General features: G+C 57.2%; 1 protein-coding gene across 14 annotated transcripts in view; it reads right to left on the reverse strand.

Annotated features, from left to right (window-relative positions):
• Positions 1–16,666, reverse strand: part of TBC1D14 (TBC1 domain family member 14) — a 109,375-nt gene extending 92,709 nt beyond the window's left edge. For 6 of the 14 annotated variants that reach the window (XR_015165116.1, XR_015165117.1, XM_086404674.1 and 3 more), the window contains exons 1-2: positions 16,627–16,666; positions 5,333–6,068 (exon numbers count right to left, since the gene is read on the reverse strand). Coding sequence is in view for 9 of the 14 variants with exons in the window: in XM_086404663.1 (XP_086260789.1) it covers positions 5,333–6,051 (719 nt within the window). In the remaining 5 variants the exon portion in view is untranslated. Of the gene's footprint in view, positions 1–5,332; positions 6,069–14,745; positions 15,717–16,077; positions 16,232–16,521 lie in introns of those variants that run through there. The other 8 variants (XR_015165115.1, XM_086404673.1, XM_086404662.1 and 5 more) reach the window with 3 other exon arrangements.
• Between the last annotated feature and the right edge of the window lie 787 nt (positions 16,667–17,453).

Genomic DNA, 17,453 nt, shown 5'->3' on the forward strand with positions numbered 1-17,453 from the left:
AGATCAAACCCAGAGGCCGCATGGAAGGGCTGAGAACAACGCCTGGCGGGACCTGCGCTCTGCCTGCTCCCCAGGCGCCAGGGGCTCCGGCCGCCATGTGTCTCTGGTTCCCGCTCACCTCCCTCATCAGAAAGCTAGGAGCAAACGTGTTCCTTAGCACTGCTCAGGTTGCCTTTCAAATGAACAAATCCCCAAAAGCCTAGACCAGTACAGGAACTAAAATTTCAGTTGCGCGTGTTCATGCCAAGTCAAAGTGCCCACACACAGATTTAGTTCTCTTAGGCCAGTGGTTGCGAGCTTTTTCAGATGGCAGGCCCTTTTTAAAAAGAGCAACCTTGGTGAAACCCAACAAAAGCAAGAGAGTGGGCCCAGGAGCCCACATGCTCACACTGGGTGTGTGCTCCGCCCAGAGCTGCCCCTGCGTGACCTCACTTCATCCCCACGCCCACTCTTTACAAAAGGTACAGTCAACCCCGTCACCCAGCACGCTCTGGGGTCACAGAGGGTAACGAAGTTTCTGGAGGCCACAGCGGTCAAAAACGGCCGAGTGGAGGTTGAAACTGGCATCAGAGCAGCGCTGGCTCTCGCCCACCGACACCTCCTGTCTCCACCTTCGAGTCACGACTTGGTGCCAGGACAAACCACACACAGCGCACCACTGAGGAGCTCCCAGCCAGGTCGGGAAGCAGAGCAGAAAAACACATCATTACAGTCCTTTAAACCCAGCCAGGTGCCCCACGCCTCCCGGCCACCCACAGGCGGTTCCCTCCGCTCCACATGGGCACTTGGCGCACTCCTCTCATCCTTCGGATGCAGTGCCAGCATGTCTTCTAGGCAGGGGACGCTCCGATCCCCTCTCCTGAGAGCTTTACGAGGGGCTGTGCAAAAGGAGATGGACATGGTCAGAGCTAACCCCCACCTCCCAGACCAGAGCAGAGCCGTCGGCCCTGGGCCTCACAGACGCCCCAGCCCTGTCTCCGCAGAAGGCAAGTGTGTGGCCCGGCCCTCTTGCGGTGCTGCCAGCCCTCTAGAGGAAGGCTCTGACGTGCTCTGGGCTCAGAGGATCCCTTAACACCATCCCTCTCGTCTATACAAGATGAGGGGCCTGCTCAAAACATACCACAGCAGTGGAAGGCCACCAACACTTTATAATAACTTTAAGCGGAGTGAAAAAGCGAAAATCTTCCAGTCATGTCCAACTCTTTGTGACCCCATGAACTATACAGTCCGTGGAATTCTCCAGGCCAGAATATTGGAGTGGGTAGCCTTTCCCTTCTCCAGGGGATCTTCCCAACACAGTGATTGAACGGGGGTCTCCAGCATTACAGGTGGATTCTTTACCAAGTGAGCCACGAGAGAAGCCCAAGAACGCTGGAGTGGGTAGCCTATCCCTTCTCCAGCGGATCTTCCTGACCCAGGAATTGAACCGGGCTCTCCTGCATTGCAGGCAGACTCTTTACCAACTGAGCCACAAGAGAAGCCTTTAAATGAAGTAAATCTATTAAAATACTGAATCAATGAAAGTAATACTGTAAACCAACTACACTTTAATTAAAAGAATACATACAAAACATTAGTAAATTTCCCTCAAAGAAGCAATTAAATACCAACATTTGCAGCACGCTAGCTCAGTGGTTCTCAACAGCTGGGTGATTTTGCCCACCTCCTACCCCGCCTGCCCTGGCCCTCTGGGGACACCCCCCACGGCTGAGGGTCTTTCTGGCGGCCACCCTGGAAAGGTGCTGCTGAAAACCAGCGAGGAGAGGCCAGCAGCTCAATGAACAAAGCAGGCTCCACCACAAAGACTCACCCCTCCCAGGGCGCCAGCAGAGCCAAAGTGGGGAAACCCCAATTCTTTCCATTAACGGACCAATCAAAGCAAAGCACAATACGTGGACGAGAACTACAGAGCGCGCCACAAAACATATTTTTTAGAAACGATCATATTTATGCTAGCATCATTGATAACTTCTACTTAGAGAGTGCCAGAAGCGTCCTGGACGCTTTACCTATTCAACCTGTGAACCTGCCCAGGAGTTTTACGCCCCTGAAGGCGCAGAGAGGTGAAGTAACTTGGCAAGGTCATATTAAGTAGGAGAGCTCACACTGAACCCAGCAAACCTGACTCCTTTACCAGCACTCCTGACTTCAGCACCCCTGCCAACATGCACACGCATGCGCGCACACACACACGCACGCACACACACACACACACACACACACACACGCCAAGACCTGTGCTCCCGGCCCAGCTGTGTGTCCGTCTTCCCCGGGTGGCAGGGACTATCTCTAAGCTCAGGGTGGAGCCGGCACCAGAGGCACTCACTGCAGCCTATGTGAAGAAAGGGGCAAAGGCGCAGACGGGAGCTGGGCCCAGCTTCCGGGGGAGCGCTCCCCAGGAGTGTGCCCTCATCAGGCGGTCAGGGCGCTCACAGGTCAGCCCCCCCCCACCTCTCCCCGAGTGCCCGGCTCCCTGAGTGCCTCCACGCCTGAGTCTCCTGACTGGCCTTCCCCCACACTGCCCGCGTCGCTGCCCACAAACGCTGTGGAGAGTGGACTCGGTGAGGAACAGGAGAGCAGGCGGCCCAGGCTCCAGCAGGGGAGAGTGGAGAAGCAGGATGACGCAGGGGCCTGGGCTGGGAACCACAGTGGCCCAGCTCCAGCCCCAGCCCTGCCTGCGACAAAAACGCACGCGGTCCACCGGCCTCTGAGCGCCGCTGTGGGCCAGCCCTCTCCGTAACCCACCTATAAAATGTTTAGTGGGTCCCGAATATTTTTGGCATAGAGCTGCCACCCTTTCTCCCCTCTGGGATTATAGGCTGAAACTCTTCTCTAACACTCAAGAGTCTAGCACAAAAAATTTGTGCTACAAATTTTGGGCTACTACATTCGGCCCATGACATCACACATCTTGACTCATCTGTCATTAATATTCCAAAGGTACTTAGTAACGGCTCCTAATTACAGTATCACAGTCCTCAAAAACAAGGGTAAGGAGACAAGAAGTAAGACATAAAACAAAGAGGAGATGTCTGATTTCCGTGGCACAAAGCTGAGAAAGATTTTCAAGAAACCATCTGCAGTGACGGACGGCGTCTGCTCTCAAAGGAGAAGGGGCTCCAACACAGTAAGACAAAGGCAGCAGACAAAGTATTTGCCGTCAGGACGCTCACATCAAGCAACAGACTCTTCCAAGTCTGCTCTGTCTGGGTCTGCACCGAGCCTCACACACGGGAGCCCACCGCGTCCCCCAGCCCAGCGGACGAGGCGGTCTCATCGTACCCACCATGGAGATGAAGAGACTGACGTGGAAAGCAAACAATGATGACGCAGGTAAGATGCACAAGGCGCATGCCAGTGACGTAACAGGCGCCTATGCCAGGCACTCGCCACTGCCGTTTCAGAGACAAGAGAACTCAAGAGAGGTGAAGTAACTTGCTCAAGGTCACACAGCGATGACACAGGCGCGGGTCTGCTGAACTCCAAAGCTAAGCTCTTTCCTCCATGCTACTTCCCAGCAACCTCTATTTTCAAGCTAGGCTTCCCAAATCTGCCAAGAACCCCAGGGGATTCTAAAAACCCGTCTCCAAGGCATTTTCCCTGAGACTCTGATCCTGGAGACCTAGGCTGGGCCCTGAAGAGCCGTATTTAACAGGCGCCCAGATGGCATTCAGGCTTCTCTTGTGGCTCAGCTGGTAAAGACTCCGCCCGCAACGTAAGAGACCTGGGTTCGATCCCTTGGTTGGGAAGATCCCCTAGAGAAGGGAAAGGTTACCCACTCCAGTATTCTGGCCTGGAGAATTCCATGGCCTGTATAGTCTGTGGGGTCACAATGGGTTGGACATGACTGAGCGACTTTCACAGGTGGTATTCACAAACAGGGAAAGTTAGAAACTCTGATCTGAGCAAAGGAAATGGTGTGGCCACTCAAATCTGAACCACAGAGCAGTGTTTGAGGGGACCATGGGTGTCCCCAACAGTTCCTGGGCTCCTCCACTGAAAGTGATCATGGAGTCACCGAGGTCTGCAGCCGGGAATTCTCCTGGGGCTAGAGCAGTACACGTCGATGGGTGCATCATGGAGAAGAGGTGCCCCATGAAACCAGAGCCTATGTCGGGGAACCTTCTCACTCAGGACTGGACTCAGGCTCATGCAAAATGACCCCCACTTCGGCTGATGACACAGCTGAGGCAGCCATAAGTGGACGCGAGTGCCCACAGCCACAGAGGTCTCCAGCTGACTCCAGCCAGCACATCATGCCGTACTGAAGGGACACCCAGCACCACATGCCCAGCATGGGCTCCACAACAGACGTGTTCAAGGCAGCCAGGCCGACCCCAGAAGCAGGCCCAGCCGCCCGGCCCTGGCTCCTACCCTCCAGAGAGCCGCTGGCGAGCCTACGGCCACTCCGGGCCCGCTCTCCAGACCCCCCGGCACTTCCTCGCAGCGCTCCACAGTTTGGGAGCTTGTGCCTGCCTGTGTGACTGACTGAGTGTCCCCTCCCCACCACCGTCGGTCTGCAAGTCCCCCAGAGTCATGGCCGTGTTACTCCTGCATTCCCAGTCAGGAGCAGAGCCCAGGACACACACACAAGACGCATGCTGAACGTAAACGTGAGGCACAAGAGATGGGCAGATGCTGCAGGAGCTGGAGGACAGCCACGGGGAGCCCGGCATCCCTGCTCAGCGCCCGGCTGGCAGGCCACTGTGGGGAAGGGGAGTGGGGTGCGCAGCCCGCTCCTAGCACAGGCGGGAACGTGGGTGGCTGCGGGGCGGTGATCCGCACACCTCAGCAGGAGGCCCAGGAACAGACGCAAACAAAGGAACTCGGCCATGCAGGAGTGCAGGGGACGCGCCCAGGGCCGCCCAGACATCCCAGCCCCCCGTCACAGTAGCGGGGCCTGGGGCTGCTAACTCGATTATCACCCTCACCAGCACCTCCGCTTGGCCCAGGAAACTCCAGTTATCAGCCTGAAGGGCCCCTCGGAGGATAAGGCTGACAAAGGGTGCTGACTTAGTAACAATGGCCACTTACAGGCCACCCTCAGCCACAGCACGTCAGAGGCCGGCGGCCAGGAAGTGACAAGAGGCTGCGTGAGCCAGGGCCTCAGGAGTGACAGCCAGCAGCGAGGGATCAGACCGCAGAATCGCCAACACGCCAGGCCTCCGCCGAGCCCACAGGATGCTGGGCTGCTGGGGACAGACGGCCTGATTATCTGTACAACAGCATCTGCCCAACGGGCAGGAAACATGCGACACGCTTCGGACGAACAGCAAGGCAAGGGTCTGAGCTGAACAGCCTGGCTCTGCTAGAGAGACGGAGACAGCGTTACCTGGTAAAGAAGTGACTGAACGGCCCCAGGAGCCTCAGCTTCCTCCCCTCCTCCGTCTCGCCAGCACAGTCCCGCTGGAGGTCACGGGTCTCCCTGGTGGAGCTCAAGGTGACGTCGGTGAACTGCGGGTCGTCGTCGTTCTCCAGGGTCACGATGGCACTGGAGCTGCTCGTGACCACGAGGTCCAAGATGTCCTCGTTGCTGACAGACAGCGTGGTGGACAGCTCCGTGCTGAGGCTGGACACGCTGCACACCGAGACATTGTCGCTGCGCTGCAGGGTCTGGGAGGCGGGGCTGTAGAGCTTCACCGAGTCGTAGCCTGTCCTGGGAAACGTGGAGGACTTGCGCACGCTCTGCTCCCGCTCGGCACCGGCGGGAGCCGGGGGCGCGTAGGAGGGCAGCAGGCAGGCACTCTGGCAGGCTCGCTCAGGGACGATCTCCGACTCGGATGGCTTCCTCCTCACGTGGACCACGCTGCAGGGGACAGGCTCCGGGTTGCCGATCTCGAGGGTAGGAATGCCCGAGTCCACCGATTGAAGGCTGTGCCGATCTTCTAAAGCACTGAGTTTCAGCTTGGGCCCATACTCGGGCAACGAGAGGGACCTGGGCGCCTTCAGAGTCAAGTGTTGCAGGTTCTGAATGTGGTTTCCTGGTCGACCGTCCAGAATGCCCATCAAGGCTACGCCATTTGTAGAGGTGGAAAGGTTTCCATCAGTCATCTTGGTCCAAGGAAAAACTAGGGGAAAAAAAACCCACAAAAATGGAAATTAAGACAGTGGATATAAAAGCCAAAGATGCAACTCCTCTGGAGTTCAAATGTTCTGACACCCCCTTTTAAAAGAGGAATCCTTGAAAAATAAAACTTTAAAAAGCCCTATATACCAAAGTATGAATTCAGGACCAGACGCTAGCATGTTAACATACTACCATCACGATATTATAAAGTACCCCACCAATCACAACCGTGGGCCTTAGGCCAGCGCTGGGAGCAGGAGGGCCGTGCCCAGCAGAGCAAAGGGGTTTGGTTTTCCTTGCTTTCTAAAATGATAAACACGTGATACCTCTGTCAAAAGCATGTGAGTTCATAACCCACACACAAGTCAAGGTGCGACATGTGTGGGCAGCATAAACATCAAGACGTCTCCATCAGGACAGAAAACAAGATGGGCCGCGAGCGCCAGGAGCAACGAGACGACCCGAGACACAGGTGAGCGGCGGCTCTCCACAGTGCTTCAGTCACCTCACTCGAGTCTCCAAGGCAGGGCATGTTATCCGCTTCCCCACGGACGAAACTGAGGCTCGGGTTCAGAAAAGCCTTCAGGGTCACGCTGTCACTTGGCGGCTCAGCTGGGATCTACAGGGCTGGCCCCAAACCAGCCACCCAGGGGACGAATGGCTCCGTTTGGGGCTATAAAACCCAGGTCAGAAGGCTGGTTCGATGAAGAAGGATAATCGATAAAAGAAAAAACTAAAGGCCACGAACCTGGAGAAACACCTGATGGGGAGAGTCCGAGCTGCTGGTGACACAGAGGCCCTGCCTACGGTTTCAGTCTCAGGCGGGGACGAGGGGGTGAGAGGCGCAGTCCTCACGGACTGAGAGCCTGGTGCGTTCCGCTGTGTTCCTTCCCACTGTCCTTTAAAATACTGAAAACTAAAGAAACCCGGTGGTGCATTTACATCTGATCCATGGAACAGAACAACATACAGAAGGGATCTCCGGACTCAGACATTCCTGGGTTCTAACCCCAACTCCACTAGACGGCTCGGGGGAATGAGAGAAAGTGCCGCGAGAAAGGCTTCAGCAGGCACCGACCACCGCCCCCCCGCCACCCCGAACTCCCACAAGCACTCTGCGGGCGGCTGCTATCATCAAACGGCAAGTTTTGAAGCCTGGCAGTGACACCGATAACCACTCCTTTTCGGGCGTTACTTTAGCTTCTGCAGTGAGCGTCCTGCTGCCCTTCAGGAAGCTGGCCGGGCCTCTCAATGTCAAGTCGGCAAAAGCACATTCATTAAAAGTAGACAACAGGGGAGGGGTGAGGCCCCTCCTCCCTAGAAACTGAAGGGGCCTGTCACGCAGTGCAGCACTGGAGCAAAGATAGAAATAAGGGGCAAAGTCAAAATGCACAGTTCAGGAACAGACCGAACTGTATATAAAACCTTGAAATGTGACCCAGTGGTAGGGAAGGATCATTTAACTGTGGTGTCGTACTAACTGGTTATCAGTTTTTCTTGGCAAGACGAAACCACATTGCACGACACCAAAATAAGACGGCAAACGAAAGGAGAGCGTAATACAAAAATGAGATCATAAAGGTGATCACGCTAAGTAAAGCGCTTCCCTAACCTACAGGGCTTCCCTAGGGGCTCAGACAGTAAGGAATCTGCCTGCAATGTGGGAGATCCAGGTTCAGTCCCCGGGTCAGGAAGATCCTCTGGAGAAGGAAATGGCAACCCACTCCAGCATTCCTGCCTGGAGAATCCCATGGACAGAGGAGCCTTGTGGGCTACAAGTCCATGGGATTACAAAGAGTCGGAGACGACTGAGCAACTAACACTTTCACTTTCAACCTACAGAGCAGAAAGGACCAAAAGGGCCCGGGCATCAGCTCACCACACGGAACACATTTTAAATGCTCTGCAGTTCACGCTGCCCTGAATTCCCGGGGCTGCAGTTCCTACCCTGAGTCCCCAGCCACGAGTTCCTCCCAGGCAAAGTGAAAGTGAAGTCGCTCAGTCGTGTCCGACTCTCTGCGACCCGTGGCCTGTAGGCCACCAGGCTCCTGTGTCCATAGGATTTCCCATGCAAGAATATTGCAGTGGGTTGCCATTTCCTTCTCCAGGGGATCTTCCCAACCCAGGGATCGAACCCGGGTCTCCCGCATTGCAGGCAGACGCTTTAACCTCTGAGCCACCAGGGAAGCCCTCCCAGGCAAGGCCAGGGCAAACTGTCCCTGGAACCCTGACTTGGCAAAACTCCCAAACTGAACTACGCTGTCAAGCCACAACATTCACAGCAGGAAGGCAAACCTGTGTACAAACTTTTAAAGTTCTAAAAAAAATTCTAATTAAAAGGAAAATATAGCAAGAAACATTTTTAGCACATAGTTAAGAGCTTATCTTGGGCAGTGGCAAAGGTGATAGGAATTATCCAGACACCATCAACATTCCAACAGGTCAAACTGACAAAAAAAAACCCATAAACACAAAAGGCCATACAGTCAGCAGAGCGGAGACCCTCTGGCAGGCCAGTGGAAACCCTCCTGACTTGCCAGTGTGGGAGACACTTAACCTTTCTGAGAATCAACTGCCCTCCAGCCCAGGAGTAAAATGGGGCAACAGCATGAAACTCACGGGCAGGCCTCTGAGCGAGGGGAGCCTCTGACGTGGCAGGCGCCCTCTACTTCAGCCACAGGCACAGTGGACACGCACGGAGGGGACGGATTTAAACTGGCATTTTGACACCAGAATAGACAGGAACAGGAACAAGTGTGCTAAGGGAACCCAAGGCCCCCTGCTCCTCCGCTGCGAAGACAGAAGCCCAGGGAAGAGAAGAACAGGTGGGATGGAGTTCGAAGCCACTTGCCCATGGCCCGTCCCACAGCCTCGGGCTCGGGGCCACCAGGAGCAGCCCCAGGGCCCCTTCTAAGAAGGAGCTGAGGGGCCTCTAAGGCTCCAAGGGTTCCAGGTCCAGTTTCAGTTCCTGAAACCTGGGAAACAGCCTCAGAGAACAGACTCTGGAAAAAGAAGCTTAAAAGGGGAAAAAGTCCTTCCGCTTGCAACATCCTCTAAGACCGAACTCTGCGAGGGCCAAGCCACCCGCCCTCAAGCACTTCCACCGGGGGCGGCCAGAGCACAAAGCGAAGCCGGCCTCCCGACCGGGCCCGCGTAGGGGGCGGCACAAAGAAAGGGCGTGCTTCCGAGCAAGGCAGCGGCGTGGACGCTGGAAGGCAGCCAGCAGGCAGCTGCCCACGGCTGGCCTCCAAGTCACACGTTTTCTCAAGACAGAGGAAGCCTCGACTCTGTGGGCTGGTGCCGGACCCCCAGGACCCACCTGTCCCCCGCCAGCCCCGCCAGTCTCGGGCCATCAGCACGCCTCTCTCAACACCCACTGCCCTGGGGACTCTGTCTCCTACTCAGCCACCAGCGCCCCAGGGGTTGGTGTCCCCGGGACGGAGCACGCCCCCAAGGCAGCTCCTCTGAGAAGCCTTCCCCGCCCCCAGGAAGCTGTGGGCCCTCCTCTCTCCGGGGCTCCTTGTGGCTGCACCCCACCTTCAGCAGTTCTGGGGTCCCCTCCCCGGGCTCCCGAGCTGCAGGCAAGGCACCTGGATGTCGATGCCTGGGCAAACGCCTCCAACGGTGAAGAATGAGAAAACCTATCTGCTGAATTAAGTATTCCCGACGACTAGATTCTAGCTGCGGGGGGTGTCAGGGGCCGTCCATCCAAGAAACCTCTGTTGGGAGCTGGGTTGTGTTTCCACAACAAGGTGGGCAGGGGAGCTCACGGAAGAGAAGCAAATGCAACCACACTCTCCCGGCAAAGTGTGTGGATGGCGGACCCAGCCCGTGGGCCATGACCATCCTGCGCGCCATGTCGCCTGCTAGACTAGACGGCAAGGGTTGACACATTCGACCTTTGACGGCTCAGGACAGCAAAACAAAATTTCCCTCCGCACCCTTTCCCAAAGTCACACATGACCGCTCGTGCTTCGGGCATCATAGCATGTGACCTGGGCTCTCGGCGTCCCCGGGCACAGCCTGGCACCAGAGGCCAGTTTGACCATGAGCAGCCATCACCGCCCGAGGCACAGAAACACACGTGCCGTCAAGCACAGGTAAGAGGAAGGCTTTTTATTCCAGGCGGCTGCCGGAGTTTTATTTACCTGCCAGAAACTGAGTTGTGAAGGAAACAAAGAGGCAAAGGGCCGCCCTGAGAGGCTGGAACGATCTCGCTCCGCCAGGGGCCCACCTTTAGTTTAACACAGGTCAAGACAGTGGACAGCAGCTCTGCCACCGGAGACTGGGAACGAGGCTTTGGAAGACAAGCCCGGCTCGAAGCAACAATTTAATTTTCTCCTCCTTACAAAGTAACAGGACTCAAACCAACTCTTCATAAATACAAAAAAAAAAAAAAAGAAACAGTTCATGAAACCACAACTAAGTGATTTAGTTATATCCCCAGGGGGAAAAAAAAAAGCCCACCCCAGGCGGCCTCGGGCAGAAGCCGCTCTGCCCGTCCATGCACACATCCTCTGCGCTTGTCCCCCGTGGCTCCTTCCCGTCTACAGGGCGTGAGCCACACGCGGCCTCCTGTACCGCCTCCTCTCCGGATACCGCAGGGGAGAGCGGCCCCCTCATGCTCCCATCCCACGGGGACGGCGCTGCGCCCCCGACCCTCCAGGGAGGGTGCACTCCCCTTCGCTGCCAAGCCTCCCACCAACCCAGCCCTGCCGCCTATTTCTGTGCCTTCCGCTTAAGAGTTGGGCGCACAGAGCTCCTTTTTGCCAGCCATGGTCTACAGGCACATCTGTCACAGATCTGAAGTTTCAGGAGGGCAGGCACTAGGCCTGCAAGTCCGGACAACACCAGCTGTTGCTGTTGAGTCAGTCACGTCTGAGTCTCTGCGGCCCCATGGTCTGCAGCCCGCTGGGCTCCTCTGTCCATGGGGATTCTCTAGGCAAGAATACTGGAGTGGGTTGCCATGCCCTGCTCCAGGGGATGGATCTTCCCGACCCAGAGCATCACCATAAAACTACAATCTCATGAGCACCAGGCACTGTTGGAGGCTCTTGACACGCCAGTCTGTTCTAGGGCCCTCAACAGTCCTCTGCCAGGCACTAACCCCACTGCATAGAGGAGGAAACTGAGGCACAGAGCCCACCCACGTGTCCTCTTGGATGCGGCAGCACCTGGGGCTTGAGCCCAAGTCTGCGACCCCGCAGCCCCTCGGTAAGCTCTGCTCCTTGCAGCCCTCATGCAGACATGGAGCACCTCCTCAAATCCTCACCGCTCCAGCGAAAGAGCAGGATTTCACAGATGGGAACGACGACACAGCTTGCTGAGTCAGATGTGGCCACCTGCCCGAAGTTTCACATGCAGGGCCCCCCGACACTCCTATCTCCAACGCCCCGTCACCCTCCTGAAGGCCTCTCCGGGGTCCTTCATGTCTCCCGGGGAGGATTCTGGTGGGACCACCAGGCTCCCCACAGGAGTGGCTCCCTGAGGCCTTCCCCTCGAGCCTGGATGTAACATCAGGGAGAACCCACTGACATCTCCCATGAGAATCAGGCTGTTTGGGACTTCTTGGTGGCCCAGTGGTTAAGAATCCACTTGCCAATGCAGGGGACATGGGTTCAATCCGTAGTCTGGGAGCTAAAATCCAACGCTGCAGGGCAACGAAGCCCACGCACCGCAACTACCGAGCCCATGCACCCCAGAACCTGTATCCCGCAACAAGAAAATCCACTGCAATGAGAAGTCCATGCCCCGCAACTAGAGAGAAGCCCCCACTCGCCACAACTAGAGAAAGCCCACGCGTAGCGACAAAAACCCAGCACAGCCATAAATAAATAAAATTTTTAAAAATATGTATTTTAAAATAAAAAAAGAGAACCAGATTGTTCTGTAAAGGGTTCCCAAGCATCAACCGCTGTGAGTACCTTTCTCTTTTTAATTCAAACCCTGGCTTAGCCAGAAAGGAGCCTGAAAAGAAAGGCACAGGCCATTCGGGACCTCAAGGGCCTCAGCAGGAGCAGCTACCCTGAGCAGCTGCCTCCGCGCACCAGTGCGAGCTGCGTGTGGGGCACCGAGTCCAGGTCTACACCCGCTGTCTGTGTGCTCTCTGCTGCCTCCACAGCACCCCCGGGGCCGAGGACACCATGGTCACCATCTCACAGGCAAGACCAAGGCCCCGACAGGATGCAGGTGGAGTGGTCCTGCTCTGACCCGGATCTGGACCTGACTGGATCCAGATCTCACCTGGACCTGACTCTAGGGTGCTTATTACTGTCTCCACTGCTGCACAAGCAAGCCGAAAACAATGGAGGAACGTGCGTCACACAGGACGGGCAGGTCGGGACTTCCCTGGTGGTCCAGTGGTTAGGACTCCATGCTTCTACTGCGGGAATCACGGGTTCAATCCCTGGTCAGGGAACTAAAATCCCGCATGCCAAGACGTGAAGCCAAAACACACACAGACACACACACCGACACACACACACAGAACCTGAAAGGCAACTAGAAAAGTAGTTTGTTATTCAAATAAGTTACTCTTCAGGAATAAAAACAACCGTAAAAAAGAATTTTCTAGAAGCCCGATGTATTTCTCTGAAGAGTGAATGGCAACTCTGAGGCACCTGGAACTCAACACAATGGAGGTTAGTAAGTTTCCATCCAGCAGCAAATCAGGCGGAAATTGGTGTTAAACTGTTGAGGCTCCCCAAAGGCTCCTTCCCAACCCTAAAAAACAGATATTTCACTTAAACTGTCCAAAGGTAGTTGGGCTTAAAAGGCACAGGTGGGACATTTTAGATCAAAGGCGCTCGGTGCAAAGGGCGGTTGCCCCACCAGCCCAGAACGTTTCAGTTCCCTACAGTGATTTACCAAAACTAACCCTCATAAGGACCTGTACAGTGACCGAGAGGCAACTGACGGCTTAGGGAGACAGCACGCAGCAAGGCCAGCCCCGTGTACGATCTTAATTATTAATATGGTAAACAATTTACTGAACATTTGCCACAGACCAAACATATCAGGGGGCTTCCCTTGTGGCTCAGCTGGTAAAGAATCTGCCTGCAATGCGGGAGGCCTGGGTTTGATCCTTGGGTTGGGAAGATCCCCTGGAGAAGGGAAAGGCTACCACTCCAGTATTCTAGCCTGGAGAATTCCATGGACTCTACAGTCCATGGGGTCGCAAAGAGTTGGAACGACTGAGTGACTTTCACACACATATACATACACATATTAGGAGCTGCTGCATTCTCTAATCATCACAAGCCTGTCAAGTACACCGCAGAAACCGAGCTCCAGAGAGGCTGAGTGACTCACCCAAAGTCACACAGCAAGGGAACAGGATGCAAACCAGGTTCTGACGTCAAACCCCTTACCTGGCTTGCTGGAGTGCTTAAGAATACAGATCCTAAACGCTGTGATAATAGAAAATAAACCCAACAATATTTAGACTTTTCTGTGTACTTCCACAGAAAGTTTCAAAAAGAAAATATGCGAGGGGTAAAGATAACGCAGGTTCTGGAGGTAGACTGCCTAGGTTTGAGTCCTGGCTCCTCCACTTAGCAGCTGTGTGATCCTGGATTAGTCTAACTTCTCTGTGCTTTAATTTCCACCTAGTAAGAGGTGGACGACAACAGACCCTATCTCATTAGGCAGTTGACAAGGTGGGGGGCGAAGAAATCCACATAAAGCCTTTAGAATCAAGCCTTAGAAGACGCCTGCTGGTGTTACTCTTCCTTGGGCACCCAGCTCAGGCCCACTATTTTAGCAACTTATTTGCATAAACAAGCCCAGACATAGCCAGTCTGCATGGCCTCACTCTACACCTTCCGGCTGTCACCAACATCCTCCTCGCACCTTTGCTTCGGGCACTGACTGAGCCTAGCTCTCAGCTTCCCCACCTGTCCAATGAGGCGATTAGCCCAGCCAGTCTATCTGAGGTCCTCCCAACCTGACAGTCTAGAAGTCTAAACCCAGGCCTTAGAAACTTTATACCCTCTCTGAAACAAACATGGACAAACAACACGTACCCACGTGCCTAAAATCCTCTCTCCCGTATTGTGTATAAACGCCTGTTAAGATGACAAATCTTCTCTGAGGTCTCAAAGCTCCACCGGCACCCACGACATGCTGGGCATGCATCCTCAGTGCTAAGGGTGGGGACACGGCGGTCAGAAGCTCTGACCAAGGAAGGACAGATTCCAAAATAAGCTGTTGCTCTGACAAGCTGAATCCACTCCATAGAGGTCTTCAGCAGAGCACAAGCAACGGCAAGCGGAGGGAAGATGGACAGGCATTCGGCCGCTGGACAGAGGGGAGAAGGGCAGTGATGGTGGGGGGGGCGATGGAGGAGTGGAGGGGTGAGAAGCAGAAGAGAGGGTGCTGAGGGGAAGGGCAGGGACCAGTGGAGGCCGGGTGAGGCGGTGCTGATGCAGAACGTGAGAGGAGCACTAGGGGCAGATTGCAAAAACTCAGCTTCACAAGCCCAGAGTAAGCCCAGCCCAGCAGCGCTGAGCAGGGACCTGCCAGGACTTGCTGGGACCACGAAGGACATTAAGTGAGCAGCGTCTGGCCCCGAGACCTCACTATTTGAATCTCATCCGTGCCTCTCTCCAGCTGTCCAGCTGCATGACCCCGAACCAGTTACGGTACCTCTCTTGATGTTTCCCAAAGGGTGTACTCACTCAACAGCCATGAGTCCCAAGGACACGGGCAGGTTCTCACCAGGGCTGGAAATCAGGGGCTGGGAGTCCACAGTCTCAAGGGATCAAACATACCACAACCAAGACAGGAGTAAGACAGTCTTGGTTGGGGGAAGAGGGGGCAGGTTGAGGGAGGAGCACCCCAGTTAAGAGGGGAGGTGTGAAGTTGAGAAGAAATCATAGGCAAACATGAGACCCAGTTGGTCCTGGCCAGATAAACCGAGCAGGAGGAAGCAACGGCTGTAAGGTGTGCCTGGTCCATGCCAGGGACCTCACCGAGGCCAGCAGCAACCACCCTCTACAAAGGCAGCCAGGACAACAGGGTGAGGTGCCCACATCCGCCGGACACGGGCCCCCTCCACCACCAGTCTGGGCACACGCGGCAGCGCCCGGGAGCCTGCCGCACAGGGAACTTCCCAAAGCTTCCACATGCACGCTGGAGCACACGGTGCCTCAGCAGTCTGGAAACAGACGTGGTCTCCAGGGGCCAGGCAAGGAGGCCTTCCAACTACCCGCGGCCCAGCCCGCCGCTTCCTGGGGGGGCCGCCCCCACCCCCTCCTCGCCCCCCACCCTCAGAATGACGGTCGCTGCGGTGGGATGCAGCCCCGGTCCGGGTCTGAGGCTGGGGGCTGCAGCCCAAGGGCGCGGGTCTCCGAAGAAAAAGGGAGTCCCTGGCCTGGGCAACGGGGATCCCAAGAGAATGGGGGGAGGACAAGGACATGAGAAGCAAGGGGGCGGAAACTCCGAGGTGGAGAGGGTTCGGGGGGGGGGTGCTCCGAGGTGGACGGGGCCCCGGGACTCAGGGACTCTGAGGTGAAGTGGGTCCCGGGGGGCTCTGAGATGAAGCGGGTCCCGGGGCTCAGGGACAATGAGGTGGAGGGGGTGGGGGGGCCGGGGCTCAGGGACCCTGAGGTGGCGGGATCCCGAGGCTCAGGGACTCTGAGATGGAGGGGGTCCCGGGGCTCTCGCGGGTCGGGGGAGCGGTTCCGCGCGCCGAGCCGGCTCCTCTCCCGCCCCGGAGCTCCGCGCGTCTGAGGGTGAAAACTTTCCGTCAAGTTCCGGAAACGGTGCGGTTAGGGGCGCGCGTCTCACGAAGGAGCGGAGCTCCCCGCGCCCCACGCACTCCCCCGGGCGCGGGAAAGAGCGGTGATCGCGCGGCGGCGAGGGGGTAGGCCAGGCAGGCGCGCCCCGCCGCGCCTCAGGGCCGCCGCCTCCCCGCTCCGGCCGACGCGGCAGCAGGTGGCAGCGGCCCCGCGCGCGGCCCGGCCCCTTCCCTCCCTCGCGGCCCGGCTCCCGCCGCAGGCCCTCAGTACCGGAGTCAGCGTGGCTCCGACGCCATCCCCGGGGCCCGCGGGCCCGCAGCCCAGGCCCCGCGGGACCCGCAACGTGCGCGGCGAAGACGCTGGGCGCTGCAGGCAGCGAGCCGACCAGGCAGGTGCCGGCAAGGAGCCCGCGGCCAACGGCGGCGCGCGCCCTTGCCCCGCCCCGCCCCGCCCCGCCCCGCCTCGCCCCGCCCCGCCCCGCCCCGCCTCGCCTCGCGCGCCCTCGCCCCGCCCCGCGCGCCCTCGCCCCGCCCCGCGCGCCCTCGCCCCGCCCCGCGCGCCCTCGCCCCGCCCCCTGCCGGCACAGCCGCTCTTCCGCCCGGGCTGCCGCCCCACCCCCGCCGCGCCGCCGCTGCTCCTTAAGCTCGACGCTCGTCCCTCTGCCCCTTCCCCGGCCCGGTCGCCCGCTCTCCACAGGCCCCGGGACGGCATTACCCGCCCTTTTCTCTCCCGAAGGCCAAGAGGAGCCGCGAGGGGTGGCCTGAGGGGATCTTCATGCCCGCAGAGCCCCTGTGGACACCCACCAGGGGGCCTCCTTACCTGGTCGGCTCCACCCGCGGCCATCTTGGAAATGGGAAGCGGCTGGGAGGGGGAAGGGGCACGAGCGGGCAGCGACCAGGCGTGGGGAGCCGAGCGGCGGAGCGCATCGATGGGTGGCCCTGCCCACCCCCGGGCAGGTGTGTGGGAGAGGAAGGTGCCGCCCCTCACCTGGCAGCAAGCTGGAGGCCAGGTGGGCAATATCGGAGCTCGGTCCCGGGACTTGGAGCCTTGAGCCTTCCCGGCCGGGCCTTGTCCCTTCATCCGTAAAACGGGCTTTTCTGATAGTTCCCTTATTGAGCCGGTAGACAGGGCACAGCGCCGCGCCTCCCCAAACTTGTCTGCACTTCTCTATCACCTGCAGATCTTTGAAAATTTTAAAGGCTAGGCCACGCCTCAGACCAACTAAATCACAGTCTCTGGAGGTAAGATACGGTTTTGGAAGCTGCGTAATGTGCAGACAAGTTTAGGAACCGCTGGCCTAGTGTTCATTGCATTATTTCCGTCAGTATTGCAGAATCTAGAGACACGGTCTGTGATCAAAACCGTCACGCAGGACTTCCCTGGCGGTGCAGTGCTTAAGCCGCTTTCACTGCAGTGGCGCGGGTCCCTGGTAGGGCTTCCACATGCAGGCGTCCTCCCCCGACACCCCCCCCCAAAAAAACACAGGTGGTAGAGAGTGGACAAACCTAGAGTATTACAAAGCAGAGACATTACTTTGCCAACAAAGGTCCATCTAGTCAAAGCTATGGTATTTCCAGTAGTCATGTATGGATATAAGAGTTGGACAAGAAGGCTGAGCACTGAATTGATGCTTTCGAACTGTGGTG

Source organism: Bos grunniens, chromosome 6, assembly GCF_055505025.1.
Source record: "Bos grunniens cultivar Pamir isolate PY7600 chromosome 6, Bosgru_T2T1.0, whole genome shotgun sequence".
Taxonomy (NCBI): Eukaryota; Metazoa; Chordata; class Mammalia; order Artiodactyla; family Bovidae; genus Bos; species Bos grunniens.